The sequence below is a fragment of the Salvelinus alpinus genome, chromosome 23 (genome assembly GCF_045679555.1).
Source record: "Salvelinus alpinus chromosome 23, SLU_Salpinus.1, whole genome shotgun sequence".
In the NCBI taxonomy this organism is placed as follows: Eukaryota; Metazoa; Chordata; class Actinopteri; order Salmoniformes; family Salmonidae; genus Salvelinus; species Salvelinus alpinus.
In genome coordinates, this window is record NC_092108.1 from 34604070 (window position 1) to 34628329 (window position 24260).

Below are 24260 nucleotides of genomic sequence, written 5' to 3' on the forward strand. Positions count from 1 at the left end.
TGACGCAATGATAAAACTATTTAATACAGTAAAGGGGATTAGAACACCCTGTCCCCCTCTAATCCTTAACCTTTAGTCTGGTCTGTGTCAGGCGATAGTGTCACTGGGCTTGTCACGGTTGTGTGTAGAGACGGACCAAGGCGCAGCGTGCTCTGAGTTCCACATCTTAATTTTTTTGTGAAACTTACAAAACAAAAGGAAACAAACAACGAACCCGTAACATAAGAGGTGCTACATGCACTAACTCAAAAACAAGATCCCACAAAACACAGTGGGGAAATAGCTGCCTAAATATGATCCCCAGTCAGAGACAACGATAAACAGCTGCCTCTGATTGGGAACCATACCAGGCCAACATAGACATACAATAACCTAGATAACCCACCCTAGTCACACCCCGACCTAACCAACATAGAGAATAAAAGGCTCTCTATGGTCAGGGCATGACAGGGCTGGACTTAGTACATTTCCATTATGGGCAATCAGACTTTATTTCCAAACACATCTAGAGGCATTAGGGAGCTCACTCAAGCCAAATAAAAGGCAGTATTGTCAAACACCCCCGTTATTTTGGGGAAATGCACTGTTCCATGTGAAGTCAAGTTTTACAAGCCATTATGATAAACTGAGTGAACTGCCTGAAGAGCTGTGGAGATGCCACTGGAATGCACGCCAGTGTAGTACTGTACTAGCTAGCATTGTACACTACCGTGAAAATGTTGGGTCACTTAGAAAAGCACATTTTTTGGTCCATTAAAATAACATAACATTTATCAGAAATACAGTGTAGACATTGTTAATGTTGTAAATGACTATTGTAGCTGGAAATGTCAGATTTTCTTATGGAATATCTACATAGCCGTACAGAGGCCCATTATCGGCAACCATCACTCCTGTGCCATATCTCAGACTGGCCAATAAAAAGAAAAGATGGGCAAAAGAACACAGACACTGGACAGAGATATGGCTTTTTCTTTGCAACTCTGCCTAGAAGGCCAGCATCCCGGAGTTGCCTCTTCACTGTTGACGTTGAGACTGGTGTTTTGCAGGTACTATTTAATGAAGCTGCCAGTTGAGGACTTGTGAGGCGTCTGTTTCTCAAACTAGAAACTCTAATGTACTTGTCCTCTTGCTCAGTTGCGCACCGGGGCCTCCCACTCCTCTTTCTATTCTGGTTAGAGCCAGTTTGCACTGTTCATTTCTCAGAACAAGAATAGACTGACGAGTTTCAGAAGAAGGTCTTTGTTTCTGGCCAGTTTGAGCCTGTTATCGAACCCACAAATGCTGATGCTCCAGATAATCAACTAGTCTAAAGAAGGACAGTTTTATTGCTTCTTTAATTAGCACGACAGTTTTCAGCTGTGCTAAAATAATTGCAAAAGGGTTTTCTAATGATCAATTAGCCTTTTAAAATGATAAACTTGGATTAGCTAACACAACGGGCCATTGGAACACAGGAGTGATGGTTCCTGATAATGGAACCAATTATCAGGAACCATCACTCCTGTGTTCCAATGGCCCGTTGTGTACGCCTATGTAGATATTCCATAAAAAATCTGCCGTTTCCAGCTACAGTAGTCATTTACAACATTAACAATGTCTACACTGTATTTCTGATCAATTTGATGTTATTTTAATGGACAAAAAATGAGCCTTTCTTTCAAAAACAAGGACATTTCTAAGTGACCCCAAACTTTTGAACGGGAGTGTACGTATACTGTACATTTTTCTGCACTTCCTCTGCTTTCTCACCCCATTTAACTCTTGCTTCTCCTTGAACCAGTGATGCAATGCAATCACACTCTGGTTCAAAGATAGCACCGAAAGGTCTGAGCAGGAAGCCTCTTCAATTTAGATGCTGTTTTTGACAAACAGATGACGAAGACACGTCTTTGGCTGAAGAATGTCCTTGATTTCCCTTTGTCTGATTAAAGAAAAGCAACTCAGTCACGCAGTCTTTTGGACAACCCGTCTCTGCAGGAAAAAGTGTTTCTTTATCAGGAAACAAGGTCACGCAGCACATAAATCTTTCATACTGAAATTTGTGCCGCACAAAGATGAAACGTTCTGCACTTTGTAGGGTCCACTATTAGTTATATGGCTTTATTTATGCATCCATCTTCATTCACTGTGTGTTTTTGCTCTGTTGATCTGGATGCATTATTTGTGAGGGACAGCTGATGTGTGCCATGTACAGCAGAACAATAACACAGATATTGTCATCCCTTAGCATTGATTTAGTGCAGAGCAGTGTTTCTAGTTTGTGCTTCTGACTCCGGCCCATGGGGTATTGCTCAAATTGAAGTTATAAAGAAAAGGTGGTCCTCAAAAGAGGACTATACTGTAGTTTCCCATTCTCTGACACCAGACCGATTGGTGAGATATCCCTCCACCCTCAGCCACTGATGCACCGTTGAGTTTGGCTTCTGTTTCTCTAACATCCTCTTGTCTTTTTTTCCGCCAGGCAACCACTGAGCAAAAGAAGCTGAGCCATGCTGGATCCAACCCCTCCCTCTCCGAGAGCAGCGGCCGACTCCCTCAGATAGCCATGAACACCTGCAAGCACAATGGCGGCGTAGTGAGACCACTGGGCAGCCTGGCGTCGTCGCGGCGCAACCTAGCAGAGCTCGACTCCGAAACACAGCCCCTCCAGACGCTGCACAGTTCTGGCCTGGAGGTGGTGGTTTCCAAGGGCAACGGTGAGGACCCCGGCAAGGCGTCCAACGAGAGCCTGGTCAGGGACGGGAACGGTGCTCCTGTGAAGAAGAATAAAGACATCGGCTATAGGCTCGGCCACCGGAGGGCGCTCTTTGAGAAGCGAAAGAGACTCAGTGACTACGCACTCATCTTCGGGATGTTTGGAATTGTCGTCATGGTGACGGAGACGGAACTGTCCTGGGGAGTTTACGGCAAGGTAATTAGTGTGGGTGGTCTTTTTGTTTGTTGCCTACCTCCAATACTCTTGGGTCGTTCCACATATAGTGTACGTTTTGCGTCCCTTAGATATTTTAAGTATACTGAACAAAAATATAAACGCAACATTACACAATTTCAACGATTTTACTGAGTTACAGTTCATATTAGATAATCAGTCAATTGAAATACATTCATTAGGCCCTAATCTATGGATTTCACATGACTGGGCAGGGGCAAAGCCAATCAGAATTAGTTTTTCCCCACAAAAGGGCTTTATTACAGACAGAAATACTCCTCCGTTTCATCAGCTGTCCGGATGGCTGGTCTCAGACGATCCCACAGATGATGCAGCTGTATGTGGAGGGCCTGGGCTGGCGTAGTTGCACGTGGTCTGCAGTTGTGAACATACAGTGCCTTCGGGAAAGTATTCAGACCCCTTGACTTTTTCCACATTTTGTTACGTTGCAGACTTATTCGAAAATTGATTAAATTGTTTTTTTCCCCTCATCCATCTACACACAATAAGGTATTTCTGTTCTGTTTTTTATATTTAATACATTTGCAAAAATATCAAAAAAACTGTTTCGCTTTGCCATTATGGGGTATTGTCTGTAGATTGCTGAGGAATTTATTTTATTAAATTCTTTTTTGGAATAAGGCTGTTACGTAAAATTTTGGGAAAAAATCAAGGGGTTTGAATGCTTTCCGAAGGCACTGTATAATAGTCAAATCATAGTGTAAATGCAGATTAGCTTTTTCTACTAATTTTAGCAATTTCTGGTGTTTTGTGGTGGAAAACTGGGTGTGTCGAGCATAACATAACATGCCAACCTGTTACCCAATAGATAGATAGGATAGGCTATAAATATTTAAACAAAACATTTTTTGGGGTGAAGCTTGCATTTAATTGCCCCTCCCTGTTATACACAACAAGCTTCCATTCCCCCTGTCACAAGCGGATTCATGGCTGATTTAAGATGAAAACATCAACCCTGTTGATCAACCCTGTTATTTCATTTGGCACTTCTTTCGCTCGTTGTATTTTTTATTCAACGTCTTGAGATGGTAAAAACATAAATTGCTCTTTGTCAGAATGTTAAAATTAGGTGACTTTTCTTTTCCTTTTCTTTTTTTAACTTCACTACCCAAAACATACTCTATCGGTGGAACGACCCTCCTATGTTATGTGTAGATATGTAGTAATGTTAAACATGGTGAACACACAGTCAATTTCATAAAGATATATCTGTATTAAAGTAACAAAAACCTGCCTCAACATTATATTTGTGAGGATGGCCTTTTTGAAAAGTTTGATTTCCTATTGGAATAGACAACTGCTGCAGTATCAGAGGACAGAGCTTGGCCAAAGGACTGTTTTCACTAGGCTGCTGATGGTATTCTGAGAATCTCTTTGAAGACAACAGTCGAACAAGATGCTGCACAATCAAGCAATGGAGCGAGCTACTTCAAAGTGTCTGACCCCTGCAAACAATAATGAGTTGTTAGGACGTCCTCAGGTTTTTCTCTAGTTCCCGGTTGGTCCCGTGGACGTCCCCCAGGATGTTTTTAGGAAATTATTGGGACATTGTGTCCCCACAGAACGTTCCCTTAGGACCATCACACAATGTCCTAAGATCTAGTCAAATGAAAGCCCTGATAACCTCCTAAAAAGGTCCTGACATGGTCCTCAGTGACGTCCTGAAAACATACAGGGAACTAAACAAAGGTCCCCCAGAGAACGTTACCTTTGGGACCATCACTCGATGTGATAACAAGATAATGTAGCGGCAAAACCGTATACGGACCTAATGGGAAGGTCCTCGAATGTCCTCAGGACATCCTGTATTTTCTGGGACATTATCTCTGACCAGCGCATGGGAGTGTCAGAACAACCCAACATGGGGGCAGGCTGCTGTAATTTCACAGTCGCATCGGCCTGGTCGTGACTCCCAGACCTAACATTCACTCTATCAACCAATCAATTTGGATTTGGGCAGTGCTTTCTGTCTAGACATTTTTTCACAGTGCACTTGGGGAGAAGTTCGGCCCCAATGTTTACAAGGCTGCACTGTTGGCTAGCGTCACCACATAGTCAATGCTACGAGCCAGCATTGATTGCCCTAAGTAATAGCTGGAACGGCTACTCTATTTTTTTTTTTTACAACTGCATGAGGTAAAGATACAGCACCAATGTTTTGGTCAAGTCCAGCCAAATCCATAAATGTATTTGAATTTAATTGATGAATCCAATACTGCCTATAGGTGTTTATAAGGTTTCTACCCTGCAAACGAAAATAAGTTGTTAGGACGTCCCCAGAACTTCACGAAATGGTCGCCTGGAGGTTTTGTCTAGTTCCCGGTTAGTCCCGGGGACGTCACCTGATGGTTGCAAAGAAAGACCCTTTACTCAGTATTTTGTTGAAGCACCCTTGGCAGTGATTAAAGCATAGAGTTTTCTTGGGTACGATGCTACAAGCTTGGCACACCTGTATTTGGGGAGTTTCTCCCATTCTTCTCTGTAGATGCTCTCAAAAAATTAAGTTATACATAGGGAACGGGCACCCTAGCTTCATTAGAAATCACCCCTTGTTACTGTTGCCAATCCCATCAAGGACCTGATTGGTGAACCACTGATCCATTCACAGCTCTTTGTCTTATTTATACAGTAATTATTAGTCAACATGTCCTCATCTGGAATTTAAACTCACAATCTCTTGGTTCTCAGCTGCTTTTTTGGTCCTATGGCTACCACGCTGTAACAGCATGAAGCGAACCCGTGCACATGCGCAGATATTTTGTGGGACCGTGTGTGACTGTGTGAGAGCAAAATCTTGCATCTCGCTCATCTCAATATCTGCGGCGCTGCTCGTAGCAACGTCATTTCGGCTGAGTCTACCTTTAAGTAAAAGTATTATATTTATCATAGTGATAAAAGTACCCACCTAATTATTTTTATACTTGTAAAATGAAAGTACTAAAAAGGTCCTGACATGGTCCTCAGTGACGTCCTGATAAATTAAATGGAACTACACAAAGGTCCACCAGAGAACGTTCCCTTGGGACAATCATGTGACGTCCTCATGACCATCATGAAACGTCCCCTTGTGATCATTGAATGTCCCATGGATAACGTCCTCTCAGAGCCAAATAGGAACCTTTTCGTAACGTTCCCTAATGGACATCAAAATACCTCATTATTACGTTATACTGCGACCAAACCCAGACCTGTACTGAACGTCCTCTTATGGTCCCTAGGTTAACGTCATGTTTTAATGTTCCTAGGACGTTCTCAGAAGGAAAACCTTTAAAGGGACCTAATGGGAATGTCACCTAATTTCCTTAGGACGTCCCCTGTTTGCTGGGTGTTAACCAATTGTTTTAGAAAATGTAGATTCATTTTCGGAGTTGACCTAAGTTCAAATTGAACTGACCCCATCCCTGAGTGACACGGCACTCCTCCCACATAAGACGGGCTACAATACGAATGAGCCATTTTCTATCTTGCATGTCACATCACATGGACATCAAGGTTTTCCGAGCCCTTAAGGAGGGTTAATGCGTTAAAGGGAGTGAGCTTTGAGACTGAAAAATCCTTGAACTTCTGGCAGGTGGATTAATTGGTTTACTCAATGTTATTTCACTGGGGACTTCTCAAAACAATTTCAGACATTAGAGTGTCTTGGGAGGTACCAGAGACCTGAGGGGCAAAGCAATTTAGTTGATTGCTAAAAATACATTTGCAAATTTTCTCTCCGCCTACTATGTCTATTGGCTGCATGGCCAGTGTAATGGCTCATATTCTAATGCATGCTTTCTTGACCCCACCCCAAGAGAGCATATCAATATCCATTTATAACAACTTGGACGTCTGCGGGCCTTGACAACCGAGTAATAGGCAGCTTTTACAATCGCTAGTGGCGTTTATGAATGATGATTCCCGTTGTTGTTTTTGCCGCTGTTGTCAGGATCGTGATTACAACCCCACGTCATTACCATAACACGTTTTACTCCCCACCACTATTACAGCTGATTTATCAAATTGCTTTTTACCCACAGAGGGAACTCGAGTAGTGCAGGCCCTCATTCCAAAGATCTATGATTCCTTTGTATACGTTGCAGCTCTAGCATCCAAACGACCAATTCATCACTCGCACCACTCATCTAGGGTCACGTCTTGCTAATGCCAGGATATGCACAACAGAACTGCGCCGTTTCTGCATCTACTATTAAATTGAAAATACCTCTCTCCCCTCTTAGTGGCAGCGTTTATTAATTAGTAGTTAGCATACTGTAGACAGCCACTGTTTCACCTCTACTTTCTGCCACTGTCATGTTTTGAGAGAACACTTTGTGGTGCTCTCTCGTTAGGTTTTAAGCTAATAAAAGGTGGTTTTCACCAGTTTGTTGTTGCCCGCGCTGTCAGTGTTTCTCTCCCCAGCCGCTCTGCTTGTTTTTCTCTCCTACTACAGTCACTCCAAAGAAGTTAAAAGTTGGAAGGATTTATTTGCTCCATCCAACTAGAAATCTGAAATCAACATGCTTTGCACACCATTTTTTACATTTAACTAGGCAAGTCAGTTAAGAACAAATTCTTATTTACAATGACAGCTTAGGGACAGTGGGTTAATTGCCTTGTTCAGGGGCAACTGCCTTGTCAGCTTGGGGATCTGACCTATAAACCTTGTGGTTACTGGCCCAACACTCTAACCACTAGGCTACCTCCTCTAACCACTAGGTTACCTGCTCTAACCACTAGGCTACCTCCTCTAACCACTAGGCTACCTGCCACCCCATTAAGACTGCTTGAGACTGATTGACACAGGTGAAGATTTATTAAGCAGTTTATATTAATGCTTTTAGGTATGACCCAGGTATGACCACTCTTCTGAAAGTCAACGTAGGTTCTACATGAATCATCAATAAAGAACTAAATATATTGTTAATATATTTTCTATATTTATATTTGTCATCAATATTACTGTCTCTAAAATAATATTTTATGTCTTTGTCTCTCACTGCAGGAATCTTCGTACTCATTTGCACTGAAATGCCTTATCAGCCTTTCCACTGTTATATTGCTTGGTCTTATAATAATGTACCATGCCCGGGAAATCCAGGTGAGTCGAAATAATGGAACAATGTTGCAGGATATACCATTTCATAATGCCATCATTTATGTGGTGATGTGGTGATTGCCTGAATTGCTCGAAAATGACATTTCATGGATGCAGTAATGCATGCAGTGTAATTGAGTTTGATTATCTTATTGCATTGATTATGATGCCTATTACTAATAAATCGTAATATTTAAAGTTTTTCGTTTTATTTTTAGGATTCAACAGTTATACAGGTCAGCTTAATTGGGTATATTAGATATTTTACCGTCCTACTTCAGTTGATTTATATTATGATATTTACTAAGACACTAAGACAACAATGCAATGTACTCTCAACAAGGTGCTCTCTGGTACTTATTTTAAGACCATATTTTAAATAAAGAGGGGCATCTATAAAATATTTGATAACATTTTTACGGTCTAAAAATCTGGTATAAAGCTAAGCACTGTGGAACAATGTGTACCTACACTGCAGTAAGAAACTACCTGCTTATATAATTACCTGGTAAATGCATGGTTTTAGCACCGCATCTGTTAAGTGTGACCAACGAAGACTGTCAAATAAAGTATATAAAGACTGTAAAATAAAGCATAACTGAGCTATTTTGTGCTCCTCTGCAGCTGTTCATGGTGGACAATGGGGCGGACGACTGGAGGATAGCCATGACGTACGAGCGCATCTTCTTCATCGTGCTGGAGCTGCTGGTGTGCGCCATCCACCCCATCCCGGGCCATTACCGCTTCACGTGGACGGCGCGGATTGCCTTCACCTACACGCCGTCGACGGCCAACGCCGACGTGGACATCATCCTCTCCATCCCCATGTTCCTCAGGCTCTACCTGATCGGCCGCGTCATGCTGCTGCACAGCAAGCTCTTCACGGACGCCTCGTCGCGCAGCATCGGCGCCCTCAACAAGATCAACTTCAATACGCGCTTCGTCATGAAGACCCTCATGACCATCTGCCCCGGCACCGTGCTGCTTGTCTTCAGCATCTCCTCCTGGATCATTGCCGCCTGGACGGTGCGCGTCTGCGAGAGGTAAACAACAGCTAGGGAGTTCCCTAGAGAGGGAAAACCACTGCCGCACGCCACAGAAACGCACGCCCCACCGCTGTGCACTGTGTGTGTCGGCACTCCCCCATCTCTCTTTCTCCCTCAGTCTCATTTTCTGTTATCGGTGTCCTGTTGTGTTGTTGTGTTCTGTTCGTCCTCACTAGTCATACCTCCCCACACACACACACACAAACACACACTACTGACTGAGTGAGAGAAAAAAAACATGCGTTTCATTAGCTCAGCGATCACTACACGAGTCCCTACTCCTTGTTTTTATGCTATTTTAGCAGCTTTTCCATAATTCATGAGTGTCTAATTGTTTGTTTGCTGAATGGTTTGTTTTGGTAATGCTGAGCAGCCCCAAGGATCCCCGTTCCGTCCAAAACTGCACATCAGGCTTTATCTCAAGGGGGCGGTGGGGATTCTCACAGATTCTCAGAGAAAAGGGAGGAGGCAGTGAAGAGCGTACTTTTTTTTTTCAGACCCCGCGCTTTATGCCGAGAAAATTTGAGGTTTATAATTGATTTGATGTTAAGTTGTTTAGTTTGCAGGGGCTGAGGGAGGTGGGATGGGTTGATGTCAGCTCCCGTAAGGCTCGTTATGAGAAATGGCTGCAAGTCAAAAAGTTAAACAGACAAATCAGTCAACAGGAATGCTCGCTGTCAGTCTGTCATGTTGTCAGTCAGTCTTTCGGTCAGTTGCTCTCCTACGTCTTGCCTGCTTTTTTTATTTTCTCCCTTTCCCTCCCACTTCCTCCCGTACTTCTTCCCTCTGTTAACACCACTAACAAATTCCCCCTGCACCCTCGAGCCATAGGGTCCAGCAGAGAAAACAGTGTTTGACCTTTGGCTCCACCTCCACATGAAAAAGGAAAGCAGTAGGGTGAGGTGCAACTCGCATCCTAGTTCACCAAGTAGTTTGTTGGCACACATTCAAAAGGACACTCTATTCATCATAGTCTACAGGAACGAATAGCGTTTTGCTGAAGTTACTTGCATGACACCATTTTAAAGTGGTACTGTCACAAGAATGGATATACTGGTATTTAAGTCTTAATTTAACAATGAGAGACACATGTGTTGCCAAATACAGTGAAAATCATGAATCGAAAGTATGGATGGCATTGTTGATGGTGTTCTATTTGTCTAGTAATTTCCCAACACTACAAAGGAAAACTATAGAACCACAGAGAAATTTTACCAAGCTCTTTAGTAAATATTTATGGTATCTATGGTACTACGGATATGTATGGTACTTGAGCCCAACATGCGGCTGGAGTCAACACAATAGAGTGGCTAATAGGGTCAGGAGAGATGATATCCCCATCACCACTCCGTGCCAAACTAGTCCGCAGCAGTGCATGTTATATGAGACAGTCCAATTATGGGTTCAATTTGAAAGTAACATGTTTACGTGTGTTTGGGTGTGTATGTGTTTGTCTTGTGTGTGTGTGTGCGCGTGTGTGTGTGTGTGTGTCTATAATGTTATGTTGTACTTTCTATTTCCCCATTATGCTGCTCCATAGGGATACCATGTGAGTTCTCGCTCTCTAGTGGAAAACGTATCATTTTGCACCGAGCTGGCGCCACTGCTGCCCTGAGTGGGGGAGGGGAGGGGGGGGGGGGCGAGGGGCAGCCATCCCCAAAAAACTGCTATCCTTTCCAAACAGAGTATGGCAAAGGAGGACTAGGTATTTCCCTATTAGCTGGCATGAATGTGGCACCTATATATATATAAAAAAATATGTAATCAGAAAAAAACCATCCGGGTTTTTAGTGGCTAGGAGCATAGGGGAAACCTATGATTTGAGCAGCACTTTGAACCAAGCGTCTCTTTCTAAACTGTTTTATGGTAGCAAAAAGGAGGAGGAGGAAGCGGAGGCGGAGGGAATTTGTGATAAAATTGGAGCAGCTCCTTCAAGTCACCTTCACGAGCAAGCCTGAGGGCAATTCTCGTTTTTTATTTTATTCCTCTTCCTTATGCAATTGTTATAGATCCATAATGTGCCCACTCTTTCCAGCATCTACTTCAAAGATTTTGCTGAGGAACAAAAGCTTTTTAGTCCTTTGGGTTCACACACATTACCATTTCATTATGTGTCTCCCCTCACAGAATTGATTAAATGATGTCATAATGGTTAGGTATTCAACAGGCTTTTGTCACTTTTTCCCAGCTGATTCAGTTTGCTCCGGACGTGGCAAAGGAAATTCATCTGAGATAAATATTCACACAAGACATCTGTGCTTATTTGAGGTGAAAATAAACGTCAAGTAATTTGTCTGGTCAAAATCGTTAATGTGGATTTGAGCTTGATTTGGACACATTTTTTAACCAAAGTTCTAACATTTAACCATATTATAATAACCCCATTAACCTGTAAACATTATACGAAAAGCTCTACAGCTAGGATGGGGAATAGTGAGAGTGTTGCTATGCATTCTAGCACAGTTTCAAAAATGGAGTCATGAGGAGATTGTTTTCTTCGAGGCAAAGGCAGTGTCTCCAGTTTGAGGTTTCAAAACATGGATTGAGTGATCACCTGTGGTAAACAATGAAACAGCATGGGGGTCTTCATGTTTACTGCTCTCGATCACATCATTCCAACTCACCCAAAAAAGAGGCGCTTGTTTTCCAAAGTGCTGGGTGTGAGTTAGGAAATTAATCTGATGATGTGCTGTTACATTGGCCACGCTCCTGAGCCAAAGGGCAGAACGATGTGAGATTGGACAAGCACAGAGTCTATCTGCAATACACCTAGACGGGGGGAAGGGTTGACACATGGTGGGTGGAGGGAAGGGGTGGGTGGCGGAGTTGGCAGGAACCGTGACGGTACAGTAGATGGAACCACTGCTGGTCACTGCAGCTCCAGAGCTCCCTACTTTATCTAAGCTCCTCAGTCTTTTGGCTTTCCTATCAAAGTCCCTCCCTTTTACGTCATGATCCTTTATGGATATCCTACTACTGTAACCATCTAACGTGGCATGCTTGCAGTTTTTCCTCATCCTCCCCACTTATTTCTCTTTCCTTATCCATAACCAGCAGGCCTAATCCAGTCAGAACTCAGATACACTTGCATGCCTTGCCTGTCTCCCCTCCAGTCCTATCTTTTCTCTCCAACTCTCACTCCCTCACTCTCTCTCTCTCTCTCTGAAAACGAAACACTCTTCTTCGAGGCTACATGAGACCGTTGTTTCTCATCTCGGTCTTCCTGAGGACCTCTGGCCATCTAACAAGCTTTGGAAAGTCAGGAGACTTTCCCTCGCCACAGATGAACAGGGTTGAGTTACTAGCCGGTTACTGACTGATATTCAGTGTGTGTTGTTGTCACTTGGCCACAAGATACAGTTCACAGCAAGGGTGGAATCCTAACTTGAGAGACGTGTGTGCTTGAACTTGAACTTTCACGGCAACTAAAAAGTTTTGTGTAAATCACGCATTGGTGTTTGGGTAAAAAGTTCACGTTCTGTGTGCTTTTCTCAAGTTTGGATTTGGCTGTTAATGATGTACAGGCCATATCCTGACTTGAGAGATATGTGTGTGAAACTTTGAAATTCCACAAAGATTTCATGAAGGATATGTGGGTCTGTTCAAGTTTGCACGTATGCTGCTCGGGTTTCAGAAATGGCGCTCTTGGATTCATTTTCCTAGCCTTTCATAAACTCTCAAAATGTTCTCATTATGTGGTAATATAACATTTAACTCCACACACACGAACTGAACTGTATGTTGTGTGGAAGATGGTCCAGACTTCTAGACCTTCAAGAAAAGTTATTCTGAGTTGTATTTTGTGTACTATTGGAGTATACCCCCACTCTCTGTATTTATCATGCCATTGATATTCCATGCAGTATTATTACTGACAATGGACAAGCTTGACCTAACAACATTCTGAAACATGGAGGATGTTTATGTTTATCAAAGAGAGCTTTTGTAGTCACTACAGTACTTTTCCATGAGGCTATACAAAAGCTTTCCTCTTCAGGCCAAAATTTGCTGTTTAAAGGAGATATGTTCTGTGTTGTCTTGTGCTATCTGATACTTTTGCTTGGGTTTCTTATTTTTTGTTGCGTTTGCTGTGGTATGGCTTGCTTCGCTTGCGGCGTAATTAGACTTAGTTTCAAATCGATTTTATTACAATTTCGTTTAGTAAATGGCAATGAAAAGAGAGAATTTCTAGAATCCTTGAAATGATTGCTACAATCCTTGTGGAGTGCTTGCTCTGCATTTTGGCTTGATGTGCGAACACAATTAGGATTAAACTCAACTGCAAACTGCAAACCTATCTGTATCTGTTTACTGCCATTGACATCCTCCCCTCTCTTACATTTCAACATACTTGTCCCAAAATAATCTATGCCACTGCTCAAAATCAAGGAGACTCGTTCAAAATCCTTAAATGTGCTATGAATGTTTTTGCTTGATACAGTATGATGATTTACTGTAGAAAAAGGCTGCTGTTTTTACACGGACAAGCTAAGGCATATGACAAGTCACATTTGAATGTTCTATCCCCATGCAGATGCTTATATTAGGAGCAAATTAACCTGTCCAAAATGTTGCCTGCTCTAGGCAGAGGTGGGACCAAGTCATTATTATTTGAGTCACAAGCATGTCTCAAGTGTCAAGGTCCAAGTCTCAAGTCGAGTCACAAGTAGAACGGACGACTCCCGAGTTCAAGTCCAAGTTGTGCATTCTAAGAGCAAGTCAAGTCAGGTCATATGTTTTTTCAAGTCAAGTAAAGAAAATTCTATACAGGCAATGACTTGTTCAACTAAAAATATATTACTTTGTCTTCAACACATTTTGATTATGCAAGAATTAATTTTAACAACAAATTCTAAATGCAAGCTTCATTAGTAAATTATCAATTTCAAGCAATTTTGAAATACCAAAAGATGCTAGTAATTGTTGCGTGATGCCCCATTGTTGGTGAGCTTGCAAACCAAACAGTTCATATTCTGGATCACCAAACTATTTTTGGAGATGCATATTTCTTCTCTCCCTACAATTTGAAGTTTGCGCTGCACCCGATCATATAGCTGTACAGCAAATCAGCAATCTGTTCGCTAGCTTAGTGGTTTTCACACTTTTTGACCTGCGATTCCAAAAAAGGAGTGGTTCAAAGCTTGCAGCCCACGCACACGCACACAGGGTAAACTCGAACGCGAAATCCCTGTGCAAATGTAGCCTGTCATTTCAGCCATAAACGGTGATGCGTTTTCAAAAAGCAAGATACAGAAATAAACAGTGTTTTACATCTGCATTTTGAGCTGAAAGTCTTTAATGTTAGCAGTTAATATCAATTCGGGATATCATGTCACATTGTCACTTCTCTGAAGTCCAGAGCAAGTAGGATCATATGGCCTACCTGCAATGATGTTTATAAACCATGGATTGCTGATGCTATGTATTGGCCATCGAGAGGCTTTGAAAACACAGGTCGGCCATATTGGCACTCCCCAGTAAAAGCATTCCTCCATAGAAATGAATGAAATGTTTCAAGGACAAAATTACAAACCCCAAAAAATGTTGTGGTGGGGACAGTAACATTAGTAATAAAAAAAGTATACTTTTTTATATTACATTTATATTTTTAGCTCACATAATTTAATTTAAAAGTATGTATTAAAGTGTCTGTAATATAACACGTGGCGCAAAAATGCTGCTTGCTGATCCATATACAGTATTGTGTCCACAATTGCCGGTTAAACCCGTTTTTGTCAATTTCAGGTTTAATCAGACTTGCATGCAGCATGCCATACAAGCAACAAATAATGCTTTATTTGGCATTATCATTGTCTACTGTGTAATGTTGTCTTTATACTGTATGTAACAGTTACAATTCCTTCCAACCAATCTTATTGGTAAATGTATATATGTTACATTTTATTACTGCATAGAACTGACAACAGGATTTTGGGAAGTTTTGAATACTCATGACTGAGAGAGGCCTTGTTCATGAAATCCCTCCAATAGCTTAAAGGACGCATTGTCAGTTATTGCTACTGTATATCCCCGGGACAAACCATCTGTCTCTTGCATGAGCTCATCCAAACATGGTGAGAGAGGGAGATAAAGAAAGCTGGGGGAGATGGCCAGGGTTAAAAGACCAGATGACACAAAGAGGAAAAAGCGGCCCACGGCCATATCACTGCATCCATTTTTAACCCATTCCCATCAGGGATGGGTTGTGTACTTCCAACCTGGACTTAGGGGTAGATGTAAACCTAAATCTGTCTCCCTCCATTTAGTATGATATGTTACGTATGGTATGTATTCATTTATGGATGTCCATCATCCATTTCATGAGATGTTATGAAACACAATTCGTATGATATGTTACGAATTGCAATTAGTACAATATGTTACGGATTTGCAATACGTATGATATGTTACAAATTCCTATTTGTTGTGGCTAATGTTAGTTATGTGGCTAAGTGGCTAATGCTAGCTAGGTGGATAACGTTAGCTAGGCTAGGGGTAGGGTGAAGGTTAAGGTTAGGGTTAGCTAACATGATAAGTAGTTGCAAAGTAGCTCAAAAGTGGTAAGTAGTTGCAATGTTGCTAATTAGCTAAAATGCTTAAGTGGTCTCTGAAGAGATTTGAACACATAACCTTTGGGTTGCTAGACATTCACGTTTTATGCCCCCATCAACCCTCCTTTTGTTTTTGCCTTAAAGGCATACTTCAGGATTTTGGCAATGAAGCCCTTTATCTACTTCTATTTTTATGTCTCTGCGTCCAGTATGAAGGAAGTTAGAGGTAGTTTCCTAGCAAATTCTAACTAGCGTTAGCACAATGACTGGAAGTCTATGGTATCTACTAGCTTGCTAGCAGGTACCCATAGACTTCCATTCATTGCGCTAACGCTAGTTAGTAATTGTGCTAACACTAGTTAGCAACTTCCTCAAACTGTGCACAGAGGCAAAATGGTATCCACTGGTTCATTTGACTGTGGAAATAGATAAAGGGCTTCATTGCCAAAATTCTGAGGTATGTAACCATACCAAATGTAACTTACTGTATATTGTACTATTTTGAGTGTCCCGGATTTACATTTGTTATGTTACATCTAGTCTATGAGACCAGGCTGGTACTTCAACACCACCCAGGACAGTGATGTTGTTTATGACAATTACATTCTTCAATAGTCTCTTTTGTGTTGGCTGATGCGGTAGATATATGGTGATGTCACAGGTTAGGTTGTTTTCAACAGTGTGAATCAAGTAGTATTCCCGTATTCACATGTTCTAAAGCCCTTTTTGGAAGGTGTATTTCTATCTAGTTTTCTCAGCTGTGTGCACTTGCAAATAGAGTCGCTGACGAAGTGAGGAAATGCAGAGTTTTTTGATGGAGTGATCATACAAACAATGAAAAGTCTATAACACAAGGATGTTTTGAAAGCCTACTTCTATGGGATATTTTGCAAGGGTGGGAGACATTTTAGTTCAGACAATTCCAATTGTCTCGCACTAGGTCGAAAGTGGTGCCAGCTCTTCTCCATGCAATGCCAACACTACACAGTATATTGAGAGCTTCAAAATGCCATCGATTGGTTCTGCGTCCGTAGCTTCTAGTGCCTATATCACTGTAGTCTATGGACATTTGTCTATTTGTGTCCTTTTCAAGATTCATAGATTTTTGTGAAAACCTACCTACAGTTTTGTACGCAAAAAAAATTATGTAATTACACACCCAACGTAGTCCAGCCTTAAATGTAGAGATTCACAATAAAACGTATTCTTAAAGCAAATATATCCCGATACAGAGAAACATACACTGTGCAATGTTATACCATTACGGAAATTGAGAACCCTCTAGCAACCTCTAGCATTGTGTAATGCTCTAATCGCTTTCACCAGCCTGGAATAATTTGGACACTACGGCATTTAAAGTACTCCTCCTACAAAGGCGTCACTGGTGCCGTCAAGAGCATCCATGCAATTTGAGACAGTTCCAGTGTGCAAACGACATATCTACCCAACCCTGATGAACCGAGCTGATTGAGTGGAACTCATGATTCACTAAACAATTAACACGACGTAGAAGCAAATGACTCTTAAGGACATATTTCACCTCTGCTTTACTACTTAACTTCACATTAATCAGAGGGTAAAATAGGAATCCGTGTATTATGTTGACGGACGACTTCCATCAGGTTCTGTCACATAATTTGTGACCTGGAATGACTCATGTCTCTGCCCGTTTTAAATCGTAGATTGTCTAAAATGAGCAAATTAGTCACTATTGTGGTCCCCTCCTTGCTCTAAGCCTTGTCAGGAGGTATGCTATTGAAGGCGAAGAGTCCAGGTGAAAGAGACAGGGACGTCAAAAACATTGAGCTTCTTAATGCGTTTTTACTCCTGCTTACAGATAAAACACTGTCAAAGTAAATATTCAACCCCCATCCACTAGACAATATTGCGATATTTGTCAAGGATGGTTTTCATTTTTAAATAGATCTCAGATTTTGTTGTCGCTCTCTTTGCTCTCAATATACTGGCTTTTCAGCATGCAGGATGCGGACATCTTTTTAACGCCTGCATGGTATTGTATCGACTTGCTTTTTTGCATGCCATACGGTAGCTTGAACCCACACTATTCACTCTGAGGAAAAAAGGATCATGTTGTTTTTCCTGACATTGAGCATGAAACCAGAGTTGAGTTAAGCAGATAAGAGTTTAGCAGCTGCTGAAGGCATGCTTAGTTGGTTAATGAAAGTGAACTGTCTAAGAGGAGATTTTTTAAGAAGCCTTTCTTTTGAGGAAACTTTGAGGTCCAACATAGTTTATCTGCCCCAGCTGTTCCAAACTCTATTTCTGCCTTGAATAGGTGGAATTGTTCCGGCCATTTGAATTCCACATGCTGGGTCACAACTGCATAATCGAGGCATTAGCATATTCATAATTGGTATAACAAAGGTCCCTTTCGGATAAAATCTCTGCGAGCAGAAAACATCATCCTCTATATCAGGGGCGGACTCAGACCAGAAGTCATCTCTGGCATTTCAAAACATTGGCGCTTTTTTCCCCTTAAGGCCCCCACTATGGCCCATTTATTTCCTTGATGCCTCCACACTGGCCCATTGTATTCCTTGAGGCTCCCATTATTCGCCAGATAATTCTTATTTTGCACAAAAAAAGTTGCAGGTCCAATACATAAAAAATGGACCAGCCCATTTGGCATTTGCTCTATATCCTTAATAGTCACCCTGTGTACTTTTGAGTGTTGTTAGTAATCCAATTGAACAATGAGCCTCAATATTTTGACTCCTCCTAGACAGCTCCTTAGCCAATCAGGGAAATGTTATGTAAAGAAAGGGAGGGTTGGGCTGGACATGCATATGTTGGGACTTTTCCCCACAATGCAAGGGGATGGGAATGTCTTTATGAATGTTCAATCAATTATATATTTACTGTGTTTTTGGGAGCATTTGGCTATCGCATGGTTGTCTGCCAAGTGACGTAGTTTGAAGGGATGATGTTCATAACCAAACCTTTGTTGGGGTAGTTAAAACTCTTCACATTAGAGATCCAAAGTATTTTTTTCCCTATCATGTTGGAAGAAACGAGAATTGACTCTCCAAAATTATGTCGATGGTCAATATTTTGGTGCATTGATTTTGTATTTGTTGGAGATGAGTGCTGATCAAAATGGTTATAGTATTTTAGAATGCCAGTGGTTAGTTTGTATTAAAATCCTGTAAAACTTAAAGCTAATTGCCTGCGGTTCTCATAATGCTTAAATGCATAGCTGCATAACTTACTGTATGTTACTTCCTCATTCCAATCATCTTGTAATTTCAGGTGTACGTCTGGATTTATGTCCATTTTTAAATGCTTCTCAATTGAAATCATCTATCTTCTCATGTTGATTGATAGACACTGATACATATAGTATATGTTCAGTGTTTTGCTGTGGAGAATTCTCAAACCACCATCACCATAATTTGGCTACTCATTGAATGATTGAATGTTGAACTTAATTTACCACAGAGCATTGACAAAAAAACTATGGTAGATTGGAATGCAATGGCACAACTTCATAACGTTTGACCATTTTGTTTCCAACATGGATTGGGTGCCTTTTAGATGTTTAGTGCAGGCATGATGAAAGGTGAAACACTTTGCACATATTTTATAGCTTCTTTAACAGCAACCACCTCTGTTAGTTCATGGCCTCTCCAGCATGCTCAGGTTCCCTTTACAGTATTGGGTGTCACTGATGGGTATCTTCCTCTGTTTCTCTCTTCCTTACTTTAGGTATCATGACACACAGGAAGTGACCAGTAACTTCCTGGGAGCCATGTGGCTCATCTCTATTACCTTCCTCTCCATTGGCTACGGAGACATGGTACCTAACACGTACTGTGGGAAAGGCGTATGTCTGCTTACAGGGATCATGGTATGTTATCGGTCATTGGAAATGAGGTTGTGTGTTTGTTTCATGCACTATTTCATGACTAATGGGCATATTATTCCCATGAAACAGCCACGTTTGAAATCTGAAATCTTGTGTTTCTTCAACTTGCTTTATTCTAGAGCAGCTCAACATTTCCTCCAAACTGTCACCACCCATACAGTACTAACACAATGACCCAACTCAGCAGTCACCTTTCAGAGGTTAATTGATTAATTGATTTATGGCCCTGACTATGTTTCTGACCAATAGGGAGCGGGCTGCACTGCGCTGGTGGTCGCCGTGGTAGCCAGGAAGTTGGAGTTGACCAAGGCTGAGAAGCATGTCCACAACTTCATGATGGACACACAACTCTGCAAACGAGTGAGTCACTCCGCTCTCGCTTTAGTGGCATCATTGATCTTCCACCACGGAGCACTAAAGTAAATGTCACATCACTTACTGTATGGGAGGTTGTCTAAAAATAATACAAGAACTGTCGTTTATGGTGGAACATGGTATTGATGGAACATGGTATTAATAACTGTTAAAAAGTACAAACAAATTCATGTCCCTGGTGGTCCTTTGTAGCTCAGTTGGTAGACCATGACGCATGTAATGAACAGTGGTGGAAAAAGTACCCAATTGTCAAACTTTAGTAAAAGTAAAGATACTTTAATAGAAAATTACTCAAGTAAAAATCACCAGGTAAAATACTACTTGAGTAAAAGTTCACAAGTATTTGGTTGTAAATATACTTAAGTATCACAAGTAAGGCTTCCCGAGTGGCGCAGTGGACTCCGGCACTGCATCGCAGTGTTGTGGTGTCACTACAGCCTGGGGTTCAATCCCAGGCTGTGTCACAACCGTCTGTGACCGGGAGTCCCATAGGTCAGTGCATAATTGGCCCAGCATCATCCAGGGGAGGGTTTGGCCGGGGGGGCTTTACTTGGCTCATCACGCTCTAGCAACTCCTTGTGGTGGGCCGGGCGCCTGCAGGCTGACTTGGTTGTCAGTTGAACGGTGTTTCCTCCAACACATTGGTGCAGCTGGCTTCCGGGTTAAGTGAACGGGTGTTAAGAAGTGTGGCTTGGCGTGTCATGTTTTGGAGGACGCATGACTTGACCTTTGCCTTTCCTGAGCCCGTTGGGGAATTGCAGTGATGAGACAAGATCGTAGTCACGAAATATGTAAATCAAAACATTTCTATAAAGTATCACAAGTAAATGTAATTGCTAAAATATATAAGTATCAAAACTAAAAATAATTTCAAATTCCTTATATTAAGCAAAACAGATGACACCATTCTTGTTTAAAACATTTCCAGATAGCCAGGGTCACACTCCGACACACAGACATAATTTACAAACGAAGCATGTGTGTTTAGTGAGTCCGTCAGCTCAGAGGCAGTAGGGATGACCAGGGAGGAATTGGACCATTTTCCTGTCCTACTAAGCATTCAAAATGTAACGAGGACTTTTGGGTGTCAGAGTAAAAAGTACATTATTTTCTTTAGGAATGCAGTGAAGTAAAAGTAAAAGTTGTCAAAAATATAAATAGTAAAGTAAAGTACAGATACCCCAAAAAACGACAAAAGTATTTTTACTTAAGTACTTTACACTACTGGTAATGCCAGGGTAGTGGGTTTGATTGCTGGGACAATCCATACGTAAAATGTATTGTTAGGTTCTAATTCTCAGAGTTAAAAAACTCTACGGACACTATGAAAGCTTAACCAAGTTTATTCTGACCAGAGGATAAATATAGCTGCATTAGACAAAACATGTTTCCACCACAACAAGTATATATACTCCAATTTAGGCACTCCTCCTTCTCTCCAATCCTTACATCAATTATGGTCCGATAGGAAGACGAAGTAATTGGGTAATAAACCATAAGGTTTAAGGGGATCTGACCTGGCCTCAACCTCTCATTTGCCTAATCCACAGATGTCCACCCGTATCCCCTATAGGGATCCTGTGACTTCCTCACATCCAGCCAACACATTCCAAAGCCATCTGGCTCCTACAGATAACCAATAACTTCTGATGTAAAAACCAGCCTCTACCACTCCTCAGATACTATACTTCAGTACGCACGCGTGACTGAAAGTGGCTTTGACTAAAAGCATCCCCTAAATGGTATATATTAAATATTATTATGATAAGATGTATTTTAATCGGTTTACCTTTCTCAGTTCCCTACAAGTCTACCTTTCTCAATACAGTTTACCTTTCTCAGTTCCTCTAAAAGTAAATCCATAAAGAGCATATGTTACAAAGCAGGTGTTATTCGAGACACCAGTGTTGTAGTACTCGAGCCCGGTCTCGAGACCACATATTGAGTGTCTCAGTCTTGTCTTTGTTTCAGATACATTTTTACATGGTCTGGACTCAGCGCATAAAAGTGATTAGCCAGGCCAAAAATATATACACTCCTTTCTTGAAACATTAATATCATATCGCCTATTGACACCTGGGATTCCTACTTTACTCATAACATTACTGTCCTTTACTTTCGTTGAAAAATATCCTCAGGCTTTGTCCACATTTCCTTGACTTGCTGGTAGGGAAGAGTGTGAGAAATTGTAACGGTCTTTATATTTATAATAGACATGTTGGAGCAGTGGCGAACCTATTGGACATAGGCCTTCGGTGTGTGACATGTTTGTGATTCGGAAAGGACAGCAACCATAATACCAGCTTACTTATGTAGGAGAGTGCACTTTTTGTAAAGCACAAAGGGCCAGTGGTGTAGTGGAGGCTACAAGCAGGTATACACCCTATACCCACTTTTTGTCCAGTGGGAATTGCCTATACTCACTTCTTAATCCCCACTGTTGCATATCAAAGTAGTATAGTGGAGGTATACGATTTATTAAGCCTACACAATCGCAAAGCATATATTTACATGCGCTCAGCACACATAGCCTAGTTTCAGCGGAATATCATCTGCAGGCAGCAAGAGCGCGCAGCTCTCAACTGGTTGTCCACAGAGCAGCTCACAGAAGAATGACATCTCTAGCCGGTAGGTAGGAAAGACATTTCGACTTATATTCACCAGTAAATGCTAACTAAGTCAACAATGGGTATGTAAAAGACGTATTGAAAAAGTTTGGTCCATAGTCTTAGTTATTAGGCTATTTGTGATGTGTAATCCAGTCATCATGGCTGTTTGCATTGTTAGGTTCTAATTTTCAGAGTAAATAACTCACGGACACTAGAGAAGCTTAACCAAGTTACATTTTTCCCAAAGGGTGGAGTCTCCTTCTTATCGCTAAACATTGCGTCATTCTTGCTAAGCAGGGAGCTAAGTGACATGATCCTTCAATGGTTTCTCCCTGTATCAGTACTGCCACATGCGATCATGTTCCCTGCACTCAGCCCCTCCCAAGCTTCATTATGGCACCCCTCATGTCTCTTTTGTAACTAATGTTCCTATACTTCTGAGTATAACAATGTTTCACCCCGAATCCAACAGCATGAACATTTCTAAAGGCTTTCCCCTAAAAACCGCTCCAATTAAATGTTGAATGCAATGTAGGCCTACCTGACAGAATTATATCATTCTGATTTGTATCAATGGGGAGGACATTTGTTTTGCTCAATTGAATTAAAGGGCAATGACACCCTCCCAAAAAATATATATTTTAGATTTTTCCCAGACCTCAAATGTTTGTCTTTTTTTTGTTGAAAACGTGTGATTTTGAGAGTGAAAATCCGAAAAATCTATAGGAAAACAGGATTTTTCACACAGGACCCACTTCTCCAGGCACCTTTACACCACTGCATAGGGCCGAAAGAAAGCAGTCCATTCACTGAGACATAATAAGCCAGTAGGTCCCAATCATAATACAAAAACACAACCATTAGGCTAAGCATTTCCCAGTCGAAATGGACAACTATTACTTCCCATTGCAAAAAGAACATTTCATGTATAGCACACAAAGTAACCAGTGATCTAAAGTGTAAAACATGTTGCGAGTTGGAATAAAGAACACAGTTCCACTCACCAGATGATAATCATTTGAAACTTAACTTCTTGTTGAAAGTTATTCTTGAAAAGGGAGAACCTAACAAATTAGCAACAACATCCTCTTCGATAACACCTGCTGCAGCTGCTGCAAACTAGCCTACAACAAAAGCTAGCCATCTAGACCGTGGGAAAGCTACTGCTCGCTATTGCACAGTGACTTGTTGGCCTTCGAGAAGGCAAAAGTTTCCATACTTTCTGTAAAAACAGTCCCACCCATTACAAGTCAATGTGATTGGTTGATTTCACAGTCACTCCAACATTTTGCCCTAATACAGTTAATGGCAGATGCCTTCTATCAAGCTTCTGATGGCCTAGCCAATGGCTGACTTAGCTAGCTAGATGTATCTCCCCAGAGACCACCAAAGAAAAATCCTGATTGGATATTTTTTAAATTCCGTGTTAACCCTTTCCTTTCCAACAAAAATATAAGAGATTAAACCAGAACATCATTGAAAATATTTTTTATTTTAATTTTATAAATCCTTAGCCTTTCTCTTAAAGTGTAGAAGGCCCTAATTGTTCCCCACCGTCTTTGGGTTAGTAAAAATGTGTATAGTGGCTTTATTTTCCCTCTGTATGCTTTTTTTCACCATTCTGAATGTCTAAAGAATCCATATGTTGTTCTGAAATATGAACACAGAAATACTAGACATTTTGAACTCTTATTATGGTGACGATTTGACAAAATTCCAATCATGGTCTTGAATTGAACTCCATTTTTCTGGTCTTGGTCTCG

The 24260-nt window shown here is 41.3% G+C and overlaps 1 protein-coding gene across 1 annotated transcript in view; it reads left to right on the forward strand.

The window, feature by feature from the left end:
• Positions 1–24260, forward strand: part of LOC139551298 (small conductance calcium-activated potassium channel protein 2-like) — a 57711-nt gene that overhangs the window by 21990 nt on the left and 11461 nt on the right. Inside the window, exons 2-6 of the mRNA XM_071362795.1 lie at positions 2465–2914; positions 7938–8033; positions 8655–9073; positions 19354–19495; positions 19763–19873. Of these exons, the coding sequence (XP_071218896.1) occupies positions 2465–2914; positions 7938–8033; positions 8655–9073; positions 19354–19495; positions 19763–19873 (1218 nt within the window). The remainder of the gene's footprint in view (positions 1–2464; positions 2915–7937; positions 8034–8654; positions 9074–19353; positions 19496–19762; positions 19874–24260) is intronic.